Source organism: Drosophila biarmipes, unplaced genomic scaffold (assembly GCF_025231255.1).
Source record: "Drosophila biarmipes strain raj3 unplaced genomic scaffold, RU_DBia_V1.1 ptg000009l, whole genome shotgun sequence".
Classification (NCBI taxonomy): domain Eukaryota; kingdom Metazoa; phylum Arthropoda; class Insecta; order Diptera; family Drosophilidae; genus Drosophila; species Drosophila biarmipes.
In genome coordinates this window covers 3,882,560-3,901,388 of record NW_026114530.1, presented here as the reverse complement: position 1 = coordinate 3,901,388, position 18,829 = coordinate 3,882,560, and the positions used below count along the sequence as shown (strand labels likewise).

The 18,829-nt window shown below is 39.0% G+C and overlaps 2 protein-coding genes across 23 annotated transcripts in view; one reads left to right on the top strand and one right to left on the bottom strand.

Moving 5' to 3' along the window:
- The window catches only part of LOC108030717 (uncharacterized), a 60,504-nt gene extending 42,506 nt beyond the window's left edge, over positions 1–17,998 (bottom strand). For 6 of the 19 annotated variants that reach the window (XM_050889966.1, XM_050889968.1, XM_050889961.1 and 3 more), the window contains exons 1-3: positions 17,859–17,998; positions 17,255–17,335; positions 16,042–17,183 (exon numbers count right to left, since the gene is read on the bottom strand). In XM_050889966.1, the coding sequence (XP_050745923.1) occupies positions 16,042–17,183; positions 17,255–17,324 (1,212 nt within the window). In that variant the 5' untranslated portion in view covers positions 17,325–17,335; positions 17,859–17,998. Of the gene's footprint in view, positions 1–7,585; positions 8,247–8,304; positions 8,460–8,515; positions 8,613–16,041; positions 17,184–17,254; positions 17,401–17,858 lie in introns of those variants that run through there. The other 13 variants (XM_050889970.1, XM_050889962.1, XM_050889971.1 and 10 more) reach the window with 9 other exon arrangements.
- LOC122818586 (uncharacterized) lies at positions 6,287–7,425 on the top strand. Of its 4 annotated transcripts, none has more exons than XR_007765178.1 (3): positions 6,287–6,481; positions 6,541–6,669; positions 6,744–7,425. XR_007765178.1 is itself a non-coding variant. In XM_044092782.2 (2 exons), exons 1-2 carry the CDS (start codon positions 6,555–6,557, stop codon positions 6,960–6,962), a joined length of 339 nt encoding a protein of 112 aa, XP_043948717.1. In that variant the 5' UTR covers positions 6,287–6,554; the 3' UTR covers positions 6,963–7,425. The 4 variants fall into 4 exon arrangements, 2 of the variants coding, with proteins under 2 accessions (XP_043948717.1, XP_043948718.1); XR_007765177.1 differs by having other exon boundaries at positions 6,291–6,669; positions 6,744–6,975; positions 7,040–7,425; XM_044092782.2 differs by having other exon boundaries at positions 6,287–6,674.
- Positions 17,999–18,829: the final 831 nt, after the last annotated feature.

The window sequence follows — 18,829 nt, the reverse complement described above, 5'->3', positions numbered from 1 at the left end:
AGTCAACAAAAATGGCAACATTAACTAGTGCAGAACATTTAACACTGCATGAGCATTTTCGTCTCAAAAGTTGAATTCGAATCTTTTGTTTGTTTATGTTGCGATCGTCACTATATTCTTACCACGTTAAGAGGTGTTTTAGTTTTAAATCAGAAGTTTTTGTTTTATACATAAATATACATAAATATAGAACAAAAATAAAAACCCTATCCTAAAAAAATGTTGCCAGGACCATATAATGTACATTTTCTAGTTATAACCGTTACTCGTAGAGTGAAAGTGTATACTAGATACGACGGAAAGTGTTTAAAAGGTAGAATAAACCATTTCCGATCCCATAATGTATATATATTATTAATCAGGATCACAAGCCGCGTCGATTTAGACATGGCAAAAATGTATGTTACATTTAAATTTATAGATATATTGCGAACATAAAACGAAGAATGGAAATGATTTCAGTCAGAAGTTTGCAACGCATTGAAGTAGACTTTTCCGACCCCATAAAGTATATATCAGAATAACTAGACAAGTTGATCCGTCGACCCCCGTCCGTCCGTCCGCTGAAATCTCGGAAACTGCAAAAGCTAGAAAGTTTGAATATGGCATGTAAGTTCCGTCTTGTGCAGCGCAAATTTGTTTCAGCATGGTGCCGCGCCCATTCTAACGAGCACAATCCGCACAATCCACTCGACTATAGCGTTCTTCCTTGTTCGAGTTGCAGTCATCTTTGCTTGCTGGGCAGCGTATGGAGGCATGAAGCTGTCCACAAACTACTCATGCAGACATTTTATAGCCATGTTCTTGGCAGTTCGCGTATTGTACCGGTCCATTGCGTTTGTGCGGTTCCTCAGCTGCAATTCTGCGGTTCTCCTTACTTGTTCTAGCATGAAAACGGTGGCCGGCACATATTTGTGCGTTTTGTGGGCGTTAGACTGGGTGTGGCAAAATGTTTTTGGAATCAAACGATAGGTGATGACGAAACAAATATATTTCAGATAAAATTTCATTTCTAGCATTAAAGCTTCAGACACTACAGTCTTTCGCGAATTTTGGGCGTTAAACAGGGCGTGGCACACTGCTGATCAACTTTGCGCTGCGCAGGAAGCCCAGTAATCTGCATGCCAAGTCTGACTGTTCTAGCTTTTATAGTTGCCGATCACCGTTCATACGGAAAGACGGACGGACGGACAGACGAAAATGGCTAGAAGTCTGGAGATTTGACTGCTACAAATGCTCCTGAAGGCGTCGATTAGAGTGCTCAAGACCTAAAGGCTTTGGCGACAACTACATTAAACATCGCAGTGGGCCTAAAAAATTTGTCAAAGAAGTGCACTAGCCTAATTTCAGTTGAAATTGAAATTGTCGGTGAAAAAGGGTATGGTGAGTGGTGTGGGAAATATGATTCTTCCACAGGATGTCAAGTGTAGGACTTATATGCTTAGCAAAATCCACCAACTACCGCTTCCAGCAGCTACCGCCAAAAGAGCCACAGAGCTTTTGGAGCTGTTACATGCAGATATATGTGGCATGTTTCCCACACAATCGCTGGTGGGATCAAAGTATTTCCTGACTTTATACAAATCCAGGACGATTTTTGTGTATTTCTTGCGCAAGAAGAACGAGGTTGAACGGCAGGCAGGTAGAAAACTACTGTCTTTGCACGGACAACGGAGGAGAACTCGTCAACAAAGAGTTTGAGTGCTTATCAAAACGTTCTCCAACCAGCGTAGCGAGTTGCATGACCCCAATGGAAGCGTGAACTGGTAAGAAACCTTATATAAATGGTGTTTGGTTCTGTTGCAGTTGCTCTAGACAAGGGTCCGCGAATAGGAAGAAAGTTTTTACTGAAAAGAATGGAGTATGCAATGGCTTGGTACTTTTTGGCATCCGAAGGTTATCGCCTGTACAATTGAACTACGAGACTAGTAGTCAAAAAAGGGATGTCTATTTGAAGATAATTGTGATGCATTAGAAGACGATAAAACTGCTTCTGATCTTTTCCCGGTTGCTGATAGGATTGGTCACGATTCAAGCGAAACGGGTGGCGATGAAAGCTCTAGAGAAAGTTGCGATCAGACGAAAAATATAAGGACGAACCAGACAAGGACGAGAACGTCGAGATACAAAGATTGGAAGATGAAAAAAAATGAGATAAATGTAAGGCCTGCTCTGCCAAACTGGAAAGCTAAGTCGGCCCAAAAAGCAGAGGCCGATACCAGCAACATTTAAAAGGATATGAGCTAAGCTGATCTAAGAGAATGTGATTCTCTTCTCGCAAATCAGACAGATAAGAAACTTTGTTTCTTTTCGGGTTACACTTTAGCCATGTGAGCTTGGAAGTGGCATTATGTGATTTTGCTCCACTGGTTGTTGGTGTTCACAGGTAGCCATGGGCACTTTTCCTTATCGCGATGGATATTGACGGTTATTTTTTTTCTTACTAACTCATATACCTTGCGATTGCCCTCAATATTACGGTGGCCATGCACTCACATGGTGTTAATTCAGATATAAGTGACGATCTCGGACCTACATTTTCGGCATTTAAAGGTACTTACCAAGTTTGTTGGGTAGGAGTTGTGGTGTTTCAGATCTACTTGACTGTATGAAAAGATGTCTGAGTCAAAGGTTGTTATCATGTGCCACGATCTACTCTATTATCGTGACTTCCATTAGATGAAAACAGACTTATATTTTGTCCAGGAGAGTAATCCCCTTCCGTTTGCATGTTAAGCTTGGTCCTTCTGTTTTTTTATTTTGATGGCATTCGCGATTGGTGAAAGAGGTTATCCCGGTCTGTGCGGGATGGTAGGAAAAATGTATACCCTTTTCTTTTAAAATTAATCGAGGGAGATACATAGTCTGTTTTGTGAATAATGGAGTTTTAATTTGTTTGTATGGTAAAAGCTATTTGGACTGTCGTCTAGGCTGCTACTTCGCCACCAGGTCCACAGAATCAGGGTCAATGATGGCTGCAGAGAGCTTGAGGAAGTTTCCCGTGCTTAAGAACTACCACGTTGTCCGCGGAAGCTACCTCCCTTGTACCAGGTTTCCCCAGAAGAGGAGTTGGTACCCATTTGTGGATCCTCAACTATTTCCAGCAGAAGTAACAGAGTTTTCTGCATGGTTTCTCTCTTGTTTTCCGTTTTGAACTTTGGCCGTGTGAGGATCGTTCTCGCTTAAACATATTTTCATCAGTGTTTGAACCAAACCCAGATTTCTACCAAAGCCAAAATCGTTAAAAATATCAGACATCCCCAGGCTTTTTGAAGGTTTTCTTTCACCAGGCAACCACGGCAACCTTGCCGTTGAATAAACAAAGAGAATTCTGGGAAATCGAGATACTCCTTCTGGTGGTTCTTGTTTTCCTGGAATCGTGCGAAATTCTTGGAAGTTGAGATACTCCTTCCCTTGGTTCCTGTTTTTCTGGAATCGTGCGAAATTCTTGGAAGTCGAGATACTCCTTCCCTTGGTTCCTGTTTTTCTGGAAAAAGTCTCTAAAGCGCATCAAGGTGATCATCAGCGTCGAGAAACTTCTCAGAAGTCAAGTTACTCCATCTCGTGGTTTCAGTTTTCCTGGAAAAAGTCCATAAAGCGCACCATCGGGATCGTCGGAAGTTTCATCAGCTTTTCTTAGTGCACCCTGTATCACAAATACATACACTCAACAGTGCAATCCTCTGCTGAAAGTGCACAAGTGGGCAGCCCCACGCCTGTTATTAATTCTAGTTAAAGCAACATAATTTAAATTTAAAATTTTTAAATTCCTATAAACTTAAAATTTAATTAAACAACTAAATTTAAAGTAAAAGTAAATTTAAAGTAAAGTTAAAGAAGTAAAGTGATTTAAATTATCCCGAATACAAATAATTTGTAATGCAGTAAGCTATCTCGAAATGAAAGCAAGTGTTTGAGCCCTTGGAAGTGTTTTTCCCAATTCTTTCTACAGTCAATTAAAATGCAGTTTTACAATTTATAAACAAAATTACAGCCAATAATACAACAAATTGAAAGCGCTTTCAACGTTGGATATGGTGGGTAAGTGATCGGCTCCGGTCGTCATGCTACATATTTTGATTGACTGTTTATAATTAAATTCCAATATTCTTAATAATATAAAAGAAATTCCCCTTTCGATTTTGCTCATTCAAATTTGATCAGTTAAATTTAATAATAAAAATTAATGTTTAAATTTGGATAGCCTTTATTTGATTCGATATGACTTTAGCATACAACTTTATATGATACCCAACTTTGTAACTTTAATGATTATTATTACCTTTTTATATTTATTAAACCTATTAAAAACATGAATTGCTAAATTTCTTTACTAATGGAAGCTTGCATCAATGAAGATGTGGTTAGGAGTTAGGCGTGTGTCAAAGGGATCACCAACCTCTGTCAGGTTATGCGGCTGCGGTGATCATGGCAGGGTGGGCAATGTCAGCGGCAAGTAACATCATCGCTGCTGACACTCACACACATACATCAGCTGTTGCCATTCCATCTAGGCAGCACTCTCCTTTTCAGGTATTCCTTCCCTCATTATCCCACTACTAATTATGTCCTCCTACAATTTTACCTCAATGTCAGTTCGCACGCGAATTAAAATAGGATATTGTATATACATATGCGATCAAGTAGCACTGTGGATCAAATTGGAAACTCACTCCCTTTACCGACGAAAAACAATGAGCCGGAACGAGCGCTTGACCCACTTGTAGCTACACCCACCATCTTTCGCTGCTGCTAGAATCATTAGTGATAAGCTACATTCTAACATATTAATCTCAATATCAATTTAATACGAAAGAATTTAAGTTTGACATGACAGCATATCAGTTTGATACGAAAGCATATCAGTTTTATATTGAACAATTCTTCGATCTTCCGAACGCTGTAGTCGAGTGACTTGACTATCAGATACCCGTTACTCAGCTTGAGGAAGAAAATAAAAATGGAAATGTATAAGTAGAAAAGAAATATTGTAATGCGCCACCTACCGGCTATTTTGGTATTTGCTAAGGGGCGGCAGACAGTTTTAAGCGTTAAAGCCCTTTGGGGGCGTTAGAGTGGGCGTGGCAAACATTTTATGTCAATCGAAAGGCTTAAATGAAACAAATAACTTTAGCAAAAAAAAATTCTAGCTCGACAACTGTAGCACAGTTTTGGGCGGTTTGTGAGCGTTAAAGTGGGCATCCCGGTGAAAAAATCTTGCGCTGCGTAGGAAGCCAAGGAATCTGCATGCCAAGTTTGACTGTTTCAGCTTTTGTAGTTTCCGAGATCTCAGCGTTCATACGCACGGACAAACAGACGGACAGACGATCAGACAGACATACAGACAGAAGGTCAGACGGACATGGCGAAACGCTTCCTTTAACCTGTTACATACCTTCTGAAGAATCTTGTAAACCCGTTTACTCTACGAGTAACTGGTATAAAGGTACCATACTGGTATTAAAAATAACACCATTTGATCACTAATTTGATATGTACGCATATCAATCTGGGATGAAAAATACCATGTTGATATGTTTGAAAATATGAATGTAATAGGGCAACTTAAGGAATCAAAATTGATATGCAAAAATACCCGATTGATTACCAGTTTTGGTATTTTATATTCTCTGTGTACCATCACCGTCCATCTATTGTCCTACCATCAAAGCGTCCCCTTGCCAGCGCCAAGGCTTCGGTTGGGCACAAACATTGGTGACCCCTACGTGATCGTTTACCAACAAAGGATTACATTCCAGCGACCCCTTCCAACCAAAATCTGAACCTCTCAATGATAGAAAATACCGTTAAGTTCACACTATATCCATCCGCCCTGCGAACTACAGCTTGACCAGCTCCACATGATACGCAGCTTACTCCAGCTTTACGGGATACGCAGCTTAATCCAGCTTCACAGCATCCCACAGCTGATCCAGCTTCATAGGTACTCCGCTTACCCCAGTTACACAGGATACGCAGCTTCATCCAGCTTCATTGGATACCAAACATCGTCCAGCTCACAGTGTCAGCCGGATGACACAGGGCTCTTCGGCTTCATTAATTAAGAAAACAAGTCACACAAGAATCGACTTACCCAATCGACTTCTAGACAACCAAAATGAGCTACAAGGACAGATCCAACAGCTCATATAGAACTTTCGCAAGAATTCTGCCGAAAGACGCCACCGAGCCGGGAATTATTCATAATTAAACCAGTTGAGCGATCTTTGGCAGCAGTTCTGAGACCTAGATGCAGAAGGCTAGCAAGCAGCATTACCCCCTGGAAATGAGTAGGCCTCAAAATTTACAGCATCAAAGGAGCTGGTAGAGAAAAATCAGCAAAAATTCAAACAAAATATGGCGTTAGCAAGCGAAACTTAAAAGATACCTCGGCGGATCCAGAACAACCCAAAGGACCCGTTAGTCAAGCAAGTCCAGAGTGACTTATCGATTGGCGCAGTTATTCGTCAGCTACAGAGAAGTTACAAAGAATTAGAATCGTCTCTTTTTCTTGCTCAAATGCGCCAAGCATCACCACAGCTCTTCAACGCCACATGAGGGTCGCATGGGAATTATTGAGACAGTCCTATGATGATCTTTATAAAAAGCCTGGGGCAGACGGAGCGGGCACAGAAGAGGTCAATCGATTTCAGACCTTATACGAAGAATGTAATGTATATATGACCTCGCTTTGTAGAAAACGACTCTCTTATGAGCCTAAATCTGTCTTTACCATATTTCAGACCTTATGCGAAGTATATAATATGCCATTGCTTCGAGAAAACGACTCTCTAATGAGCCTAAATCTGGCTTTATCACAAATCAGTATTCCCGAGATTTATGGCGAATATCTAGATTGGCCCAGGTTTCACGATTTATTTTTGGAATTAGTGCATAATAAGACATACTCCGCCAGCCAGAGGCTGCATATTCTACAAGGCTCAATCCGCGGTGAAGAATGAAACGTTGTGATAGGTACATTTCAGTAAAATTTTTGTTGTCATAAAATGTAGGCGCTACAGATTTTCGCGGATTGCAGGGGTGGCACCCTGCTGAAACAAACTTGCGCTGCATAGGACATCCAGTAATCTGCATGCCAAATCTGAATGTTCTAGCTCTTATAGTTTCCAAGATCTCAGCGTTCATACGGACGGACGGAAAGACGGACAAGGTTAGATCGACTCGGCTAGTTATCCTGATCAAGAATATATATTCTTTATGGGGTCGGAAACGCTTCCTTTTACCTGTTACATACATTCTGACTAATCTACTATACTCTTTTATTCTACGAGTAACCGGCATAAAAATACTTAGAATGTATATATGAAAATGGAATCAATTTTTTGAAGCCTCTAAAGCAGGTATAATGTACCTCTAAACAAATAATTGATTTCAAAATAATTTTAATTAAACTGATGAACATTATTTGTGTAGTTTCTCATTTAATTTTACGTTTATTTATAATTATACCAACATTTCATGTTATTTTAGTGTAATTTAGATATGTTAATACGGCAAAAATTAATTTAAAAACATAAACTTATGTATTATTGTCCTAAATTATTATTACAGAAAAATAAAAATGTCTTTTTTAAATGTTTATTGTTTATAATTAAAGTGTTCAAAGCAATTACGGAAGAAATCTTACGCGAATAACAATTCCGGCCAGTCGCTTACAATAATAGTACACAAAAGTGCTCTAATTGCTTTGGTAATAACACATTCCTTGGTTGTTTTGTAGACTTGTGACAACTCGTGTTAGTTATAAAATAAGGCTACGGAGCTCCCTCCACGCACACTTTAGTTGGGAATAGTTACGGATTTAATTAACAACCCAATTCTTAGAATATATATAATAAATTGTTATATTCTTTAACTTACATACTAATGCATTACGCGTGAGTATACTTTTTTTAATACAGCAATAACTAGAAATGTGGAGTTAATTTTCGAAGTGACCATTATTTAGCTTTCGCATTAGAATTTACACAAGTATCGACAATCGTTACCGGCAAATCAGTGGTCACCGTAGCCATAGCTTTACGACGCTGACGTTTCATTTCCAGCAACTGCTTTCTTTGCGCCTCGCGCTTTAATGATGCTGCCGAATTCTGTTGAAGATCCTTCGAGCCATTGATAATACCGTAGTTGTTCTTTCCGGTTGCTTTCACTTGCAAGACTTCAATTTTTTCGGATTTTATCGTTTTACCGATTACTGGGTCAATATTGGCTGACTCGGGCACACGCTTTGCAAAACACAGAACAATGATTTTTTCAAGTGAATAACAATTGTTGAGCACTAACCTTCCACTTGTTTGCTTTTAAGATCTCAATATCAGCAAAAACAGAATCCAAGTGTTCCACCTGCAAGTAAACCAAGTCCCAGAATCCTTGTAAATCGTCAACTGTTGTTGGAAACTTATCCTCCAGCGAGCGATTGAGATTGTTGTGGCAAAGGCCTAGTATGTAAAAACCATAAGCGTCCGGCGGACACTGAACTATGCCAAACACCTACCCTCGAACTGTTTCATTTTCTGCGTTACCAGAAGGCGAGCCTTGCCCGATGCCGATCGTAGTAGCCCAAAGGTGTCTTCAGTGATATCAGGATTTGTCTGCGTAATATAAACAATAATACATATTATACAGCGTTAACCGTATTATACCGTACTATACAAAAGTGATACAGACAAATGTCACTTAAGTCGTCAAATCTACAATGTTCAAATTTTTTTATTTTTAAAAGCTTATGCCCTTATTTTTAATCAATTAAATAATCAAACAAAAACACCCCTTAACGAGGTAAGGGGTCGTGAAAATCGCGCAGCATCAACGTACAAAAGTTTTGATATCGAGTTTTTTGAGGAATAATGTTGGTTTATTCGACTTAAGAAATACACTTTTTAAAATGTTCTTATTCGGCACAATTCAATAAAATATTTCTTTGAATAAGAAGTTTTATTTATACCATTACATAATAATAACTTCATTGAGAAGTTTCCCACGCATACCCATAAAGTATATATTTTGTTGATCAGCATCACAAGACGAGTCAATCTTGAAATATCCGTCTGTCCGTTTCTACGCAAAATAGTCTCTCAAAAGTCGTATTTATATTACAAGTAGTATACGTATAGTCGAAACGAGCCGAATTGGACAACTATTTCGTATAGCTCACATAAGAATAATCAAAAAACTACTTTAAAAATATTAAAATAAAATTATTATGCTGGTGTTTTCATACCCTTGCAAAGAGTATAATGATTTCAGTCAGATGTTTGCAACGGCGTGAAGGAGACGTTTCCGACCCCATAAAGTTTTAAGTTAAAAGTTTGTTTCTATTATAAACACATAAGGCACTACACATTTTTTGGTAAGTCAATAGAAACAAACTTTTATCCGAAATGCCTATCATAAAAACAATAGGCACTACAGATTTTCGCGGAATGTGGTCGTTAGAGTGGGTGTTGCACCCCGCTCTTATAGTTTCCGAATCTCTGCGTTCATACGGACGGACGGACAGACGGACATGGCTAGATCGACTCGGCTAGTGATCCTGATCAAGAATATATACTTTATGAGGTCGGAAACGCTTCCTTCTACCTGTTACATACTTTCTGACGAATCTAGTTTAACCTTTTACTCTACGATTAACGGGTATAATAATACCCACCCTGTACTAATTATTAATGGTCAAGCGCAAATCCCAAATAAAGATGGAGAAAATCTGAGAATCCCAGGAAAATCCTATCAAAGTCTAAATCATAACATCCACCTAAAAACTAAGAATGACACCCGGTCGGAAACCATGCAGAAAACTCTGTTACTTCTGCTGGAAATAGTTGAGGACCCACAAATGGGTACCAACTCCTCTTCTGGGGAAACCTGGTACAAGGGAGGTAGCTTCCGCGGACAACGTGGTAGTTCTTAAGCACGGGAAACTTCCTCAAGCTCTCTGCAGCCATCATTGACCCTGATTCTGTGGACCTGGTGGCGAAGTAGCAGCCTAGACGACAGTCCAAATAGCTTTTACCATACAAACAAATTAAAACTCCATTATTCACAAAACAGACTATGTATCTCCCTCGATTAATTTTAAAAGAAAAGGGTATACATTTTTCCTACCATCCCGCACAGACCGGGATAACCTCTTTCACCAATCGCGAATGCCATCAAAATAAAAAAACAGAAGGACCAAGCTTAACATGCAAACGGAAGGGGATTACTCTCCTGGACAAAATATAAGTCTGTTTTCATCTAATGGAAGTCACGATAATAGAGTAGATCGTGGCACATGATAACAACCTTTGACTCAGACATCTTTTCATACAGTCAAGTAGATCTGAAACACCACAACTCCTACCCAACAAACTTGGTAAGTACCTTTAAATGCCGAAAATGTAGGTCCGAGATCGTCACTTATATCTGAATTAACACCATGTGAGTGCATGGCCACCGTAATATTGAGGGCAATCGCAAGGTATACGAGTTAGTAAGAAAAAAAATAACCGTCAATATCCATCGCGATAAGGAAAAGTGCCCATGGCTACCTGTGAACACCAACAACCAGTGGAGCAAAATCACATAATGCCACTTCCAAGCTCACATGGCTAAAGTGTAACCCGAAAAGAAACAAAGTTTCTTATCTGTCTGATTTGCGAGAAGAGAATCACATTCTCTTAGATTAGCTTAGCTCATATCCTTTTAAATGTTGCTGGTATCGGCCTCTGCTTTTTGGGCCGACTTAGCTTTCCAGTTTGGCAGAGCAGGCCTTACATTTATCTCATTTTTTTTCATCTTCCAATCTTTGTATCTCGACGTTCTCGTCCTTGTCTGGTTCGTCCTTATATTTTTCGTCTGATCGCAACTTTCTCTAGAGCTTTCATCGCCACCCGTTTCGCTTGAATCGTGACCAATCCTATCAGCAACCGGGAAAAGATCAGAAGCAGTTTTATCGTCTTCTAATGCATCACAATTATCTTCAAATAGACATCCCTTTTTTGACTACTAGTCTCGTAGTTCAATTGTACAGGCGATAACCTTCGGATGCCAAAAAGTACCAAGCCATTGCATACTCCATTCTTTTCAGTAAAAACTTTCTTCCTATTCGCGGACCCTTGTCTAGAGCAACTGCAACAGAACCAAACACCATTTATATAAGGTTTCTTACCAGTTCACGCTTCCATTGGGGTCATGCAACTCGCTACGCTGGTTGGAGAACGTTTTGATAAGCACTCAAACTCTTTGTTGACGAGTTCTCCTCCGTTGTCCGTGCAAAGACAGTAGTTTTCTACCTGCCTGCCGTTCAACCTCGTTCTTCTTGCGCAAGAAATACACAAAAATCGTCCTGGATTTGTATAAAGTCAGGAAATACTTTGATCCCACCAGCGATTGTGTGGGAAACATGCCACATATATCTGCATGTAACAGCTCCAAAAGCTCTGTGGCTCTTTTGGCGGTAGCTGCTGGAAGCGGTAGTTGGTGGATTTTGCTAAGCATATAAGTCCTACACTTGACATCCTGTGGAAGAATCATATTTCCCACACCACTCACCATACCCTTTTTCACCGACAATTTCAATTTCAACTGAAATTAGGCTAGTGCACTTCTTTGACAAATTTTTTAGGCCCACTGCGATGTTTAATGTAGTTGTCGCCAAAGCCTTTAGGTCTTGAGCACTCTAATCGACGCCTTCAGGAGCATTTGTAGCAGTCAAATCTCCAGACTTCTAGCCATTTTCGTCTGTCCGTCCGTCCGTCTTTCCGTATGAACGGTGATCGGCAACTATAAAAGCTAGAACAGTCAGACTTGGCATGCAGATTACTGGGCTTCCTGCGCAGCGCAAAGTTGATCAGCAGTGTGCCACGCCCTGTTTAACGCCCAAAATTCGCGAAAGACTGTAGTGTCTGAAGCTTTAATGCTAGAAATGAAATTTTATCTGAAATATATTTGTTTCGTCATCACCTATCGTTTGATTCCAAAAACATTTTGCCACACCCAGTCTAACGCCCACAAAACGCACAAATATGTGCCGGCCACCGTTTTCATGCTAGAACAAGTAAGGAGAACCGCAGAATTGCAGCTGAGGAACCGCACAAACGCAATGGACCGGTACAATACGCGAACTGCCAAGAACATGGCTATAAAATGTCTGCATGAGTAGTTTGTGGACAGCTTCATGCCTCCATACGCTGCCCAGCAAGCAAAGATGACTGCAACTCGAACAAGGAAGAACGCTATAGTCGAGTGGATTGTGCGGATTGTGCTCGTTAGAATGGGCGCGGCACCATGCTGAAACAAATTTGCGCTGCACAAGACGGAACTTACATGCCATATTCAAACTTTCTAGCTTTTGCAGTTTCCGAGATTTCAGCGGACGGACGGACGGGGGTCGACGGATCAACTTGTCTAGTTATTCTGATATATACTTTATGGGGTCGGAAAAGTCTACTTCAATGCGTTGCAAACTTCTGACTGAAATCATTTCCATTCTTCGTTTTATGTTCGCAATATATCTATAAATTTAAATGTAACATACATTTTTGCCATGTCTAAATCGACGCGGCTTGTGATCCTGATTAATAATATATATACATTATGGGATCGGAAATGGTTTATTCTACCTTTTAAACACTTTCCGTCGTATCTAGTATACACTTTCACTCTACGAGTAACGGTTATAACTAGAAAATGTACATTATATGGTCCTGGCAACATTTTTTTAGGATAGGGTTTTTATTTTTGTTCTATATTTATGTATAAAACAAAAACTTCTGATTTAAAACTAAAACACCTCTTAACGTGGTAAGAATATAGTGACGATCGCAACATAAACAAACAAAAGATTCGAATTCAACTTTTGAGACGAAAATGCTCATGCAGTGTTAAATGTTCTGCACTAGTTAATGTTGCCATTTTTGTTGACTAATAATTTTAAAGGGTAACATTTTACAACAATTTTCAATATTTTACCCAACATTTGAGAAATTTTAAAAAATCAGCTAAAAAAAATGGAATAAAAAAATGTTTGCCGATAATTTTTAAATAGTGGTATTTAAACAAATCATTTTAGAAAGGCGGATAAAATTCAAAGCACCTTTCCAATAACATGTAGTAGTAGTATACAAGTTACTGGTTACAAAAATGTAACTATTTATAGAAGTTTCTTCGTCAAACTAAGTAGTTTTTCGAAAAAAGGTAGAAGTTAAGTTTCTTTTATTAAGGTGTTTAACACTATCTTAAATTTCCAGGAGCTTTAAACAAAGTTCGGAATAACAATTTTAAAATGTGACTTTATGTAACATTGTATGCAACACGTAAAACGTGAGGAAGAGGTATACCCTTTAAAGCTTACCCGGAAATCGGTCACAGGCTTTCGAGAAACAGGAAGAAAGTTTTAAAAATATCGGAACAAAAAAACTGTTGTTCAGATTATGATATATATATGTTAGGAAAGCATAAAAGTTTTTCAAAATACCTTTTTAACGACATATAGCACAAGCCTGTTGCTGTAGTATTTCTCAAGTTCAAGCTCGTTAACATCATCTTAAATTTTCAGGACCTGTAAAAAGTGTGGATACGAACACAAAAAGGCCATAGCTCAGGCAGTGTTAGATGCTCTGAACTGGTAAATTTTGACAATTATGTTGAATAATAACTTTTACACGGTTAGTTTTAAAAGAATGTGTCGTATTTCAAAAATTAAAATCGTTAAAGCCGTTTTTGAGAAATCAGGAAAAAGGCTATAACAATCTTAATTAAAAAACGTCAGTTTGACCGAAACGTTATTTTAAACTAGCTAGTTTGGCTAGAAAACAGCTATAAATAACTTGTTTGAGTATACCCATGCGTCGTTAGAAAGGTATTTTTTCATTATTTTTTCTTAGTCTTTTTTCTGATTTCTCAATAACGGTTCTAACGATATAAAATTTTAAGGTGTATAGCCTTTGAGATTCCTTAACTTTTGGTATGCGACACAGTCTTGTAAAAATAACCGTTTCAAAGTTAGTAATCAACAAAATGACTACATTTACCAGTTCAGAGCATCCTACACTGCCTGAGCATTGACCTTTTTTTGTGCGAATCCAAACTCCATTTGAAACAGACAATGTAAGATGATGTTAAACAGCTTAATATAAAACATTAATTCTACCACTATTGGAAAAACTAGTAAAATTGGCGAGAAAACAGCTATTAATAACTCAATTTTGTAGACCTCTAACTTATGAACTACTAAAGCTGAAGGCTTGTACTATATGTCGTTAGAAAAGTATTTTAAAATACTTTGTTCGACATTTTTGAAACTTTTCTATTTCTCGTCCCAAAAATACTTATCGGTTGACCTAAAAAAATTTGCCACGCCCACTATTACGTTCACGAACTGTTTAAAAGCTCTAACCTTTTTGACGCCCACATAACATATACCGAAATAGCCGCAGGCGCTTTAGAATATTCCTTTGCTGCTTATATATCTCCATTTTCATTTTTTTCGCTAAAGCTGAGTAACGGGTATTTTGATAGTCGACTATGGCGCTCTTTCTTGTTTTAAAAATGTAATACAAGAGACCCGTATACCATAGACCATTGAATATCAAGATGCGTAACAAGTAAAAAAATGTACACAGGCGGTTTAATTTTTGCAAGCAAGACTCACACGAATGGAAGTCTAGAATGCTGCTGCGTTACTTTCTTCTCTCTCCCTCTCTCTTGCTATTTCGCTCACGACCCTCCGCGCTGTGAAACAGTCAAAATTCTATTTTTGTCTCAATTGTCGAATCTTAAATTATGTTGACGAAAAGGAATCTACCTAAAAGACGCATTCAATATAACATTCAAAGGTTCAATAAATAGATTAAAGCCTTACTGTTCAAAGACCCCCAGATATTTATTTATTTATGGCGAAGAATATTTAGCTTATTGCTACTTTTACATAACACAAACAATCAACCAAAACATCGATTGAGTATTATATAATAATCGATGATGTATTACATCAGCCTTTTTTTAAGCAATCAATTGATAAATGGGCTGAACACCATGGAGATTGTTTAAAACACCATGAACACCATTTTCATTTTATTTAATTTAAAAAAAGGTGAAGACCCCTTGCTGATTTTTGCAGAAGACCAAACGAAAATATACACCAACACAACCAAAGAGCTTTACACGGACACCGCACACTAGCAAAATTGAAAATCCGCATCGTTGTATGGCCGTTACTCATCTTGTAGTTTATATTATCTTTAGTCCTATAAGATGCGCTTGTACCGTGTACACTGTACAATAGGGCGGTCCACATTTGTATGGAAGTTATTAAGGTTATTATTATATACCATAAGAAATTTGTTATTGGTTTTTTCTGTCGTTTGCTCGATTCGTTAACGCTGCACCAAATTAATATTGCGCGACTACCCGTGACCCAAGAAAAAGCATTACATCTTATTGAGAGAAATCGGACAACTTTATTGTTTCGCTGTCGTGGGGGACCCGTTTTTCCCAATGTGAAACAAAGATATTAATTTAATGTATGTAAATACATAATATGTGAGGGCGGAGTGGAATACCCTTTTGACACCAAATGGTAACTAGCATTTGTGTTACATCTTTGGCGCTTTTCAACAGTTTTTTCGGCAAATCTAGTCCATTAGAGGACAAAAGATAATACGATGTTTTGGACGCTCGAAGACTGGCCTGGACCGCCCCTCGCTCAAATGGTCATATTTTTTTTAAGTTTTTGTCCGATTGACATGATATTTCAACACATTCTTAAAATGTTGTACATAAATAAAAAAATTAGACTGGAAACTTTACAGACATAATGTTTGGGGCGGTCTTAATTAAATTAAATGAGCATATTAAAAATGCTAATGCGATGCTAAGCCTATATATACATATCTATCTCAAGAACCCACAATGGTACCAAAATAATTTTCAGTTCACAATTCCTATTACTATCAGATATTTGACGTTAGAGTCAAAGTTTATATTTGTTGGGCTGTTCGCAGAGGTATGGAAGTAAGTGTTAACAATATTTTGTTTACTCACAGACAAGGCGTCAGCATATTTTTCAGCGAGAGCAGCCAGCGCCAGCAGACGCATTTGTTCGTCCTTTAGTATGTGGAGAAAGTAGTTTCCGTCCTTGACAGCTTCAGACAATTTTTTTTCAGCGCTAACGTATTCCTCTGGGGTCAAAGCGACTAGTTGCGCGGGTTTATGGTCGACTTCATCAATGGGCCCAAAATCTGGTCTCAACTCAGATCCCTGTACCGCAGGTACGATGCCAGATCGAGCGCAGCCTCTTTTTGGCGACACAGCTGGCAATTGCGCCCGGAACTCGACACTAAGGTGCTTGAAAACCGGCAGCTCTATATTTCCGCTTGAATCTGAAAGAAAATGGTCGGCCATTCGAGCTGTTGCATTTTGTAAGCAGTTATGTCGTAGTTTTTTTCGAAACTCCCCGTAGTCCTTACTAGGGGAAAGCTGTTTGACCTTCCCCGCCAATTCCGAGTCCTGTGGGGATTCCATTTCGCGCTGTCTTATTTCTGACCGCACTGCCCCATGAGATGACAACGATATGTGTTTTTTGGGGCTGTAGAAGCCCTGTGCCAGAGCGCCCGGCCCGTAAAGACGTTCCACTCTCTGCTTTATGAAGCTACCATTTTCATTGCTGTGGGCAGATTCCATACCGTTAACACCGTTGAAGTCGTTAGTATTGTTGGACTCAACAAAATTTCCCTTTTTGGTCGGAAAGGGCATGCTGTGCAGCATTGGAGCAACCAAGGTATGGCTGTGCTGGCAATAATGCAGACTGCTGGTGGAGGGACGGATCGGGGAAACTTCACGTGAATTGTTAATATTCTGACGGACTTTAGAATCATAGGTGGTAAGGTTAGAATAGCCGTTGACGCAGCAGGCCAGACTTAAATAGCTGGGCTTTTTATCGGCAGCTTGCGAATTTCCAACGGTAGTATTGGCATAAGAGCTCGACTCTCGAGTAGACTCGTCAGACTCGGGCGAGAGTACCATACGCACTAGGTCCGGCGACCCGGAACCAACATAGGACGACGTGCTTTGCTGCGTCTGCTGAGGCGAGCGTAGAACACAGCGCTCCCGAAAGTTTACAGTGAACTCGCGGGTGATGTTTTTTACAGAAAACGGCGTGGGGAAGCTTATGCTGCTACTGGCGGCTGCAAAAAAGCCCATTGGGAGTTGGAAAGAGGTTAGCCACAGGTGAGTTTCATACGGATTGAGGTTATACCTGATTTGTCGGTGGAGTCGGCATCTGCATCAAGGGAACAGCTGCCCATAGAGTCCAGGCTGCGATCCATGAAAACCTTGTCTGTGGGTGAAAGGTGTAATGTCTTGCTACAATCCACAATTCATAAACAGAAGAACTAAAATTGACTAAAAGAACGCAAACAATTACAAGAAATCCAGTAATTTGCTCATACGAGCGGAGAATCGGATCAGTTTACTAGCTTACTATAATTACTTAATGCCAAGCTGAAACCTGACCAAAAGGCAACCACTAACTTGCCCAGTGTACATATGTATAGGTTTTATAAGATTTGTTTGTCCTATCAAATTTATTATTTTAAAATCAGCATAAATGCGCAGCTCATCAAATGGGAGCAGCCCCATCGGCATTTTACCTATTCTACATCGTTGATTTTTGATCCATTTCCGTGTACCGTTTTTTTTTTATACAATGATGGAAACATATAATGGCACCAACGGACAACAAAATGTAAAGAAAAATAATAAAACCGGTTTTTACAGAATTTCGAGTTTGCATTTATACAAATAAAACCAATGAAACTCTAATGCCTATAAAAGATGTAATACTATAATACAATACGGACCTTAGGCAGCCAGCGAAATGAAATTCCTGTCAATCAAGAGACAAATCGGCTCTAAACGGTTTAGAACCTGTGAAAATAATGAAAAAAACGAAGCTGTCGATGTGTGACCATAAACTAGACGATGAAAATATCCGTTTGGCCGATAGCAACACATTTTATATACTCTTTCCACAGATACCATCTTTCACCCGATTCAGTTGTATATAGAGGTGGAGAAACATTGATACCAACATCGATGTTTTCGAAACATCGGCAACATCGATGTTTACCGGGGTAGCATCGATGTTTTTCCATTTATTAATACCTTGCAGAGGCAATAATGATTTCATTAAGAAGTTTGCAACGCAGTGAAGGAGACGTTTCTGCCCCAAAAAGTATTTATATTCTTGATCAGCATCACTAGACGAGTCGATCTATCCATGTCCGTCTTTTCGGAACGGACCACTATATCTTATAGCTCCCATACGAAATATCGGAATACAAATTTTTAAAAATTAAATCTTCGGTGTTTTTATACCCATGCAGAGGGTATAATAATTTCAGTCAGAAGTTTGCAACGCAGTGAAGGAGACGTTTCCGACCCCATAAAGTATATACATTCTTGATAAGCGTCACTAGACGAGTCGATCTAGCCATGTCCGTCTGTCTGTCCGTCTGGCCGTCTGTCCGTCCGTTTCTACGCAAACTAGCCTCTCAGTTTTAAAGCTATCGGGCTGAAACATTCACAAAAGTCTTCCTTCTATTGCAGGTAGTATATAAGTCGGAACCAGCCGTATCCTACAACTATATCTTATTGCTCCCATAAAAACTATCGGGAAAAAAATTAAAAAAAAAATTATATCTTCCGTGTTTTTTAACATATAACCTTTAAATTACATTTTATCAAAATCGGACGATTATATCATATAGCTGCAATATGAACGATCGGAAAATTTGTGGTAAAATAATATGAAAAAATTATATCTTTGGTG

Bases quoted from the DNA above. Each gene is read 5' to 3' on its own strand.
- LOC122818586 (XM_044092782.2), top strand. From the start codon at position 6,555: ATGAGGGTCGCATGGGAATTATTGAGACAGTCCTATGATGATCTTTAT. The intron at 6,675-6,743 runs GTATATATGACC...ACCATATTTCAG, and splicing joins CCTTATACGAAGAATGTAAT to ACCTTATGCGAAGTATATAA.